A 9,960-nucleotide genomic window follows, 5' to 3' on the forward strand; every position below is an offset into this window, starting at 1 on the left:
CAGCTTCACTGACTGAGCCAATCAGACAGCAGGAAACGCTGCGCTCCCATTGGCTGATCGACAGCCCCAAAACATCACAGGTTCTGCTGAGAAGATTTCAAAGACGGGGAATAAAACCAGCCACGTCAAAACACAATTATTAAAACTATTGTGAATATGGAAACCATTCAAGTAGTTTTACTGCTAGATTTACAAGATATTTATCATCTATCAAATGCACTTAAAATAATAAAGATTTGAAAATGAAATAAAAAATCATATAAAGTAAACAGAAATGTTGCTAAATCAGTTTAACCAGTATTATTATTTTTTATATATATATAAAAAAATATTATTTTATTTTTTCAGTATTATTATTTTTTAAGTTTTAGTAATTTTGTTGTGCATTTCTGTACTTTGTAGTAGTGTTTGAGGATTATATATATATATATATATATATATATATATATTAATACATTTATTTATTTATTTATTTTTAATTTAATTTAATTTATATATATTATAGAGTTTTTATTCATTTTTATTTCAGCTAATGTTTATTTTATTTCAATATATATATATATATATATATATTTTTTATTTTATTTCAATATATATATATATATTTTACGTTATGTTATGTCATGTCAGTGAAATGATCTCATAGAGGATCGCTGATGCTCAATACAAACAGTTCCACATTACACACACTTTTACTTTTACACATATGATATTTCTCTGTGAGTAGCTCAAAACGGTCGAGTATTTTATATTCATACATCATCAGCCACGAGCCGTACACTTTTAGATTAGATCTCAGTCTTCAGTCGATGACTCCACCTTCACCATCTGGATGTTCGTGACTCGTCGGCATTAACTAAGCGTCCAGTAGCCACAAATCAAACAGAGGAGCGCAGGAGACACCCCAACAGCCCTAAAGCCCTGAGCCTATTACACCCGATGTGAAGGGCACAGTAATCCCCGATTAGTCCAGAGAGAGAGAGAGAGAAGCGCCCCATATGACCTCTTCCATGCAGACCGGACCACTGAGCTCCAGGAGGGCAAGAACAACACATCTCGAGGTTTGGGAGGCAGAGAGATCAGCAGCCAAACAAACACGGCTTTAGAAAGAGATGCTGAACATCAACATCTTCAATTTCTCAGTCAAGACAGGGCAGAAGAGGACAAGTAAACGTTCTCAGGCTCTGAAAGCAACTGTCCGTGGCGATATCTATAACTTAAATGTTTCTGCAGACTTCCAAAGACACTCCAGGGTTCCTCTTAAGTCGTATTTTTCTCATTAGGCCTTTAAGACTGATTAATATGAATGCCGAATGTGAGCGGGAAGGTTTCTATGGAGGAGAGGAAGAGGAAAGGGTTTTGTGTCAGTAGACAATGAGCTGATGGCTTTTTAAGCCCTTTAGTGACTCCACGCATGAAAGAGGGGACGCCGAGGAGACCTCGAGTCACTTCAGACCCAGAGACGCTTAACAAACACACCTCTGTGAATCTCTGTGAACGCCCGCATTCCCAGGTGAGCCCAGGTTTATGCCAAACCACAACATCTAGGAGAAGTACATCAACTAACTTTAAACTGCAAGATGTTAAACATGCTTAAGACCAAAAAAGCTGAAGGATTTTCTTTAGACACAGCCAGTCTACTCGTTCTGTTTTATACCTGCCTCAATATACAAATCATGCCAAATTAACCACTGAAGGCAAAATATTAGCTTACTCATTCATCCATTCAATGTATCCATTCAAAAAAAAAAATAAACAAATGAGAAAATAAATAAAAAGGGTCAATTTTAAATCTTTTAAAAGATCAAAAGGTCTTTTTATTTTGAGAAACCCACATGCAGTCAAGTGTATCAAATAAAATAAACACAAACAAAAACCCTAAACATTTAATGATATGTAATTAAAAAAAAAGATTTTAAAAGATATGAAGAATCTTGCAGATCAAATGTTCTTTAGATCTTTTAGTCAAATGTATCAAAAAATTTATTTGAATCAAATTTAGTTGGTTATACCTGACAAAAAAAAAAAGTATAAAAAAATATTAAAATATTGATATATATTAAATATAATTACAATAATAATAATCTCAAATGAAAAATATGTATATAATTTAAAAAATTATAAAAAATATATTTAATTTAAAAACTTTTAGAGAATGTTTAAATCGATAAAATAAAATACAATACAAATATTTACTTTTTGTTTATTTTGTCTAGAATTCCTATGTGTGCTGAACTTTTGTCTACAAACTCGAAGCATATAAGCAGAAACCTTCAGATCAAAAGCTCTTTAGATATTAAAAAAAAATCTAATTCAGTCAAGCATGTCTGCACTTCACGCAGGGGACCCCGAGTGTTTCGGGAAAGCGAAGGCAAATCATGTTCCTTTGTGCTTTGTGCACGTCTTTCCAACAACATGAGGCCTGATACTGTATCTCGAGTGCAACAAAACCCCCTCGACCCATCACGAAACCCCTCTGCCCCCGGAGGACTTCAAGAAGGACAAAGGCCAGTTCTGGGGTTAATCCTGTCGGCTTAGGGCTCGTCTCAGACCCCGAGCTCCCAAATGTCACCTACATTATTCGAAGCGTCCAGACACATTCGTCTGTGAAACCCTGCTTGCCGTGGGAGAAATCTCTTCTGCGCTCCATTGTGGGCCGTTCACGGCGTCCCTGTAAACGCAGAGAGTATTACAAGCAGCACTCCATTCACCCCCTTCATCCTCTCCTGCTCTCCTTTCTCTAAATGCATGCATACTTTCAGCCCGGGTTGTGGAGAGGCGACAGCGAGGGGAAACAATAGTGGCCTTTCAGAGCGGCCGAGGCCTGGCCGTGAGGAAGAGAGAGAGGAACTGGCCACTCAATATTTACAGCGGGCGGTTGGTTTGTTTGTTTGTGCATGCAATGAGCCGCTCGCCGGAGTAAACACTGATGCACATTAAAAATAATCAAATGATGCACTCACTCCACACACTCTCTGCACTTATGAAATCTTACGGCATGCTACCTGGCTCGCCAAACCGGTTTCAATTTCTTGAGAATTTTCCCGCAGCTGGAGACTGATTTATTTTCCTTAAACGGAGGTGTGAATGTGGAATGGCACGGGTGAAGCAGGCATGACCGATGCGCCAGCCACACGGGCGTCATGCCACATTTAGACCAATGCAGCGTTACAAATAAAGCATTCGAACAGTCACAAACTCTGTTTGCGCCAAATATTAATTCACACTAAATGAGAAGAATCAAGTCCTGCTTCGAATGTTCTTCTATTGCTACCAGACTTATTTTAACCATCAAACTTCAAAATAAGTGCATCGTAAACATGCATTATGAATAAAAGCAAATAAAAAACTTGCATCAAACGTTGCTCTAATTCTGAAATGTTGTTTTGTGCATATTCATATTTTTGCTGGATGAGGCTCTCAACCATTAAATATGCATTATAAGGGGTGTTATCTTTTCAAAATGTATTAATATGTTCACTGTATGGAATTCAATTAGATATGTATATATTTTTAAGGTAATACAATGCAGACTTTTAAGGGAAAAGAGGTACAAAGGTGTAATATTTGGAAGTGTATTTTTTTATGAATGCATTTGCTTATTTTAACCATTATTTGCTGGATGAGGCTCTCAAGCTTCATAATAAATATGTTTTATGAATAAAACAGAAATAAAAATAACTGCACATACTCCACAATAAAAAGAACATGCTTTGCACGCTCTATTACTACTAAATATCTCTCTAGTGCACACTTTCAGAAAAAAAAGGTACAAAAGCTGTCGCTTTCAATAAGAACTGACATATACACTTTCGGCACAAATATGTGCATTTAAGGTGCTAAAATGCATATTTTGGAGGTAAATAAGATACAAAGTTTGAAAGGGTATCGCCCAAGTGACTGTGAATTTATACTGCATATGCATTTTGAATAAAACCAAATAAAATGAATTCCATTACAACCGAATTAAAAGAATCTTGTTTTATGAGCTCTTAAAGATGCAAAAACATACTGTACATATGTAAAACAAAAACATCAATGTAGGTATTAATTTAGCCAAAATATGTACCTTTAAGGTACTAAAATGCACCCTTTGGGGATAAATAATGTATAAAGGTGTACCTTTAGAAAGTGTATCATCCCAATGACAGCTTTTTTTTACTTCTTTTGCATATTTTAACCATGATTTGCTGGAGGAGGCTCTCAGATTTCAAATATTAAGAATGCATTATGAATAAAACCAAATAAAACTAATTACATTACTTTTCAGTCTTGTTTGGGGAAAGGATCTTGCTTTGCAAGCTCTTTTAACGCACAAACATGCTTGTGCATACTCTGAGAAAAAAGGTACAAAAGCCGAGGGTCTGAGAGTCACTGGGGCGTTACCCTTTCAAAAGGTACTAATTTGTACCATTAAGGTACTAGTTTAAGAACAAATATGCAACAATATAAAATGCACCTTTTGGGGTAAAGAAGTTACAAAGGTATGCTTTTTGAAAGGGTATGCATCCCAAAAACAGCTTTTGTACCTTTTTGCTAATTGCATTTTCTTATTATAACCATTATTTGCTGGATGAGGTTTTCAAATGTCAAATATTAATTTATATTGCATATGCATCATGAATAAAAGCAAATAAAATAAGCACTAAAGTCTTGTTCAGTAGATGATCTTGCTTCAAACGTTCCTCTATTACTACCAGACGATGCACAAACATCTGTCTTGTGCATTTGCTTATTTTAACCATCATAATCATGCTGATGCACAAAACATGTTCAACAAACCAAAACCTGCAGCACAGACGTATTTAACTCACATTCCTCTACTGCATATTAAAAGTGGACCAGAACATTAAGACATGTGGCTTTAGATTAAACACAAGCACAACCCAATAAGAGTCTGCACTAAATTAATTACGTGAATCTAATTAGATGAGAGAATCAGCTAGAATGTTGCAGATAATAAATTCGTCCTGCATGCAGATTCTAAAGTGAAGCGTTGGCTCATGTGTGTCTAATCCAGAGCAGAATCCACCGTCACAGCCTTGTCCTGAAAAAGCATTTTATCCAAAAACAGCAGACAGTAGATTCCTGGCTCTTTTCTCTTATGAAATAAAAAAACTATTGCATTGCACAAATGTCCCGCTGCCTTATCAAGCACCTAATGAGCTGTTGCAGCTTTTTTTAAAAAATCCTAACATTATTCCAGTGTCATCCTGGTCTCTGTTTTTGTTTTTTAAATCTGTCTCTTTAAAATCATCACAATAATTCTCCAGACCAGGTTTCTCACGGACTTGCTGAACTCTCCAAACAATCTTTGAGAATGAATTTCGACGGGGAAAAGGCACGGCACATTTTACATACCGCGGGAGTAGTTTTACAAGGCTAAAAGAGGAAAATAGGCAGTGTCAAAACTAGTCAAGTCAGTCCGAATTGCAGCAGGATAAGTTTAAGACTGAAGAATAAGAGGCTCTGTTTTTATATTTGGAGCAGAAGTCATATATGGCCACATGCATGAGAGACATACCGTGTTTTATGTTTCTCCGCTGAGCTGGATCATGTATTACACTACTTTTTTAATCTCCCACTGAAGAGGGAGATTTAAGAGATGCTAAAATGCACATAAAATACATGCAAGCTGTTACATGTGGTGTTTGCGGAGGTCAGAAAGGTCAAACAACCGCATTGGCCTAAAGCAGCAATAAAAATATGCAAAATAGTTTTTTGCAAACATAACTTTAATAGAAAGTCGTTTTCAAAAATTTATATATATATATATATATATATTATAAGAATGGAAATTTTGCAATTTTTTTTTTTTTACAATTAATCATATGGGATATTTAATGAACAACTATTTTTAATTAGAAACAAATTTTAATAATGATTTTTTTGGGGGGTATTACAATTTTTATTGTAAAAATATTGTGACTTGCAAACAAAAAAAGTATAAAATAATAAATGTATTAAAAATGTATAAATAATTATGAATACTGCATAAAAACTATTTTTTTTTTAAATATATTGTACTTTTTTTCTTTGCAAAAACATTTCAATAAACTTATAAAAATCTATTATTTTCATATTTAATCATTATTTAAAATATATATATTTAAAAAAAATAATATATATATTTATATACACACAAACAAAATTTACAATTTTACGGGAAATGTTGCTGTAAACACAGTCGTCCCATAAACACCGGATGGCCCTGCATGTTTAAGTCGAGTGGGAACACATTTCTGACTGCTTCATCATGGAACATTTTCCCGAGCAACCCAACGATCGTGTTACAGCTGAATGTATGTGGGGTTTCTGTTCAGAGAGTGCATGACCCTTGCCCCCGGGTCTCCGCACAGCCGGAATGAAGCTCCTGAAATATCTAATTGTATTCATTCATTTTCTCTGCACAGCATGGCACTGAGAAATAAAGAGAGTCACAGCTAAAAGGGAAGGAAGTCAGAGAGAAATCCGGCTAGCAGGACTTCTTGAGCATGGGAAACGGTACTGCGTCCTCATTACGGCTGTTTACTGTGCCAAAGGTGCAGTGAGTAATTAACCAATTAACGATTCATCCTCAGAAAGCCAACAGATGGCCCGAGTCAATCTATCTACCCTTCTGATATTCAGTCAGAGCGCATGAGATGAATACAAACACAGTGGACGCACTTCTAAAATTTCCAGATAAAGACCGTTCATAACATGTCCTGCATGCATGCACTTCTTCTTCAGATCATTCTGATGGTGTATGAGTCAAACAAACAAGATTATTGCACATCAAATTGAGTTACTGGACACAAAACATGCTTTCTGTGAGTCTATCTGCTTCTCTCCAGCAAAAACAAGACAATAAAATACTTCAGAAACCACTGGATTCTTACAGGCCTTGACGTGAATCACTGCAAACCATCTGGGATTCCAGGAACTAGGGTTATTTCCCCCAAAAACATGGAGGGGAAAAAATACAAGACTTTATATTGTGAAATATTTCTTTTTTTTTTTGTGCACAGCAACCTGCAATTAAACTTTTTCATTTTTTGGTTAATTATGAAACAGAAGGCTCATCTGGCTTGCAAACCGTGCGACCAAATGAAACCGTGGCTTTTCAGCGTCACATACCAAATGAAACCTGACTTTGCGTTTTTCTGTTTAAACTAAGTGTCACATAAATAAACGGCTCTCGACGCAGGAGAGTAATTCTGACCACAAAACTTCTAATCAGCAGAGATCTATTCACTCTGACGGAGGGGTTTAAAAACTGTCTGCTGCTTTCAAACAAGTTTTAAATATGAAATGCAACCTATTATTTTCACTAGATGCATTGGAAAAAAAATTCATTTTATTGCTTTTATAAATTTGTGAATATCCAATCACATTTACAGATTTTAAATAACAAACAGGTAATGCAGGAAAAACTAGTGACTGATACAAACAATAAATAATGAAATTAACATGAATAGTCAGAGTTAAAGCCCATTTTAACTTGTTTTCTAAATTAGAAAAAATAAACATATGAAGCATTATTGAAGGCATTCTTGTTTTTTAGGTCTAGAAATATAAAAACTGTGTTCTAATCTTTAAGTGCATTCACCACAACGTAACCTGGTAAGACGATTTAACATGTATTTATTTATTAACTGAGAATTGCACAGTCATTTACAGTTGTGTTGCTTCATAAGAAACAGATCCCTGCACCGTGCGGCCCTTTATATAGGGTTTACATCTGCTTTTTAATTAATGTATCAGTTAAAATAATTTCAGGATAATGAACAGCATTTATGTGTAAATGCAGAGTTTTTATTTCAGAGTTTAACTGTCAGTGAATCGACGCTTCATGTAGCCTACAGTGCAACCTTCGTCTATCGGAAAAGCGTCGATTAATTATAGTTTAATATTTTTTATTATTATTAATATTTTTGGATCAGTAACTTAAATATCATGCTGGAAAAATGCACCACGCCTTAAGAAACCACCTGAATGATAAATAAGCATAATACAGAACCAAACACTAAAGTAAACCTTACAAAGTCCTATCGGCACTCGTAGCGACGGAGCGGCGTTCGCGGCAAAACTGTGACGATTTGTCAATAAATGCGTGCCATGCATGCGATATAATAAAAAATATCATAAAATCCTTATTTATTTATTTTTATTCTAGCTGTGAGTGTTTAATCTCTAAATGACTTTTGTTTATGATACAACATGTGTATCCATATGAATAAACGGAATGACATATTATCCTACTGTTCTGATGTAAACAAAACAAAACAAAAAAAATCATAATTTATAACAATCACGAATATTCGCAGAAACGCGGCCGATGCGCTCAACTGTAGCGGGATCGATAAAGCGTCCACATCCAGACAAAAAACGCCACATCTATCGTTGCGTTTACTTCATCTTAATAATTATATTTTAAATTAGCTATCACTGCACTTTAAACCAGCATGCATGTTAATATCTCTCTATAAATGCAAAGTGTCGCGCAGACAAAGTTCGCGCACAGCGTCGAATATGAACGCATCGATCCGCTCACCTGGGGTTGCTTCGGTTCCAGTAGACAGCGTATCGATCAGCCATCACCTTTGAGCTGGGCTCTTGACTAAATACACACATCCACAGAATCACACCCACGAATAGGATCATTTCCACTTGCAGCATCACTACAGCGCACTCGGACACCTATATTCCTCTTGCTTTAGTCGACTTTGATTCGCATCTGTGGCTCGGCTGATGTCAGACTGGTGCAAGTGTTGAGATGTCCGAGATCTTCTGTCAGTGGTGTGAATGTCCGCACTTCGGTCAATAACTGTGGACTGCGCCGCCAGAGAGACGAAAACCGGGGAGTCAGTGTTCAGGGTTCATTCTAGTTTTAGAAAACACGCTCATATCAATCAGAGACGACCGAGTCTGCAGAAGCGCGTCTCATCCACACATGCAACTAGGAAACAGAGCGCGGTGTTCCTCCGAGAGAGGGATCTGAAGAAGTTGCACAGACTGATCTCAACGCAGAAGTCCGCTCAGAGAAACGCAGAGCTTGAGAAACACACGCGCGTCACTCTCCGTCATTCTACTGCGGGAGACACGGAGCAGCGCGGGGGGCATCGGTTAGTTCACGCGCTGGAGGTGTGATGATGATGATGTGAACCCAGCGCAGCTCGCTGCGAATGACTCTGCGCTCAGTTAAGCCCATTGGTCCGAACTAGGGTGGGCGGGGCGCTAACCACACAAACCCCGCCCCTCATCTAACCCTTTACTTCACACACTTACTTCATCAATATAAACTATAGAGAGAGATGATGGATGGATACAAAATAATATTATATAGGCTATTTTATTTTAAATATGATAAATTTAATACTAAAAAATAAAAATGTGCCCATATACTCTATATAAATAAAATAATATGATATATATTAGAAATAAACACCATTATAAATCAAATATAACTGTTTAAATAAATATAGTTATAAAAGCAAAAATATATACTTACATACAGACAGACAAAAGATAGATAGATAGATAGATAGATAGATAGATAGATAGATAGATAGATAGATAGATAGATAGATAGATAGATAGATCGATAGATCGATTGATCGATCGATCGATAGATTTTTAAATAAATATTATAAACACAAAACTATAAATATAACAGTGCGACTGTATACACTATTATGTAAATACAATTATATAATATATATTAGAAATAAACACTATTCTAAAATTGGAAATATCTGTTTAATTAAATATAAATATAAGTATAAAAGCAAAACATATACACATACAGATATATAGATAAAGAATTGTGTATCTTAAAACACTTTTGCAAAAGTATTTACTCGCTGTATTAAATATTGTATGACTGTTTCCTGAGCTGGTGCCAGTGTGCACTTGTTGCAGTGTGTGTGTGTGTGTGTGTGTGTGTGTGAGAGAGAGAGAGAGAGAGAGTGTGTGTGT

At 35.8% G+C, this 9,960-nt stretch overlaps 1 protein-coding gene across 1 annotated transcript in view; it reads right to left on the reverse strand.

Moving 5' to 3' along the window:
• efna5b (ephrin-A5b) overlaps positions 1-9,156 on the reverse strand; it is a 111,755-nt gene extending 102,599 nt beyond the window's left edge. The window contains exon 1 of the mRNA XM_059504311.1: positions 8,537-9,156. Coding sequence (XP_059360294.1) covers positions 8,537-8,661 — 125 coding nt within the window. The 5' untranslated portion in view covers positions 8,662-9,156. The remainder of the gene's footprint in view (positions 1-8,536) is intronic.
• Between the last annotated feature and the right edge of the window lie 804 nt (positions 9,157-9,960).

The sequence above is a fragment of the Carassius carassius genome, chromosome 21 (assembly GCF_963082965.1).
Source record: "Carassius carassius chromosome 21, fCarCar2.1, whole genome shotgun sequence".
Classification (NCBI taxonomy): domain Eukaryota; kingdom Metazoa; phylum Chordata; class Actinopteri; order Cypriniformes; family Cyprinidae; genus Carassius; species Carassius carassius.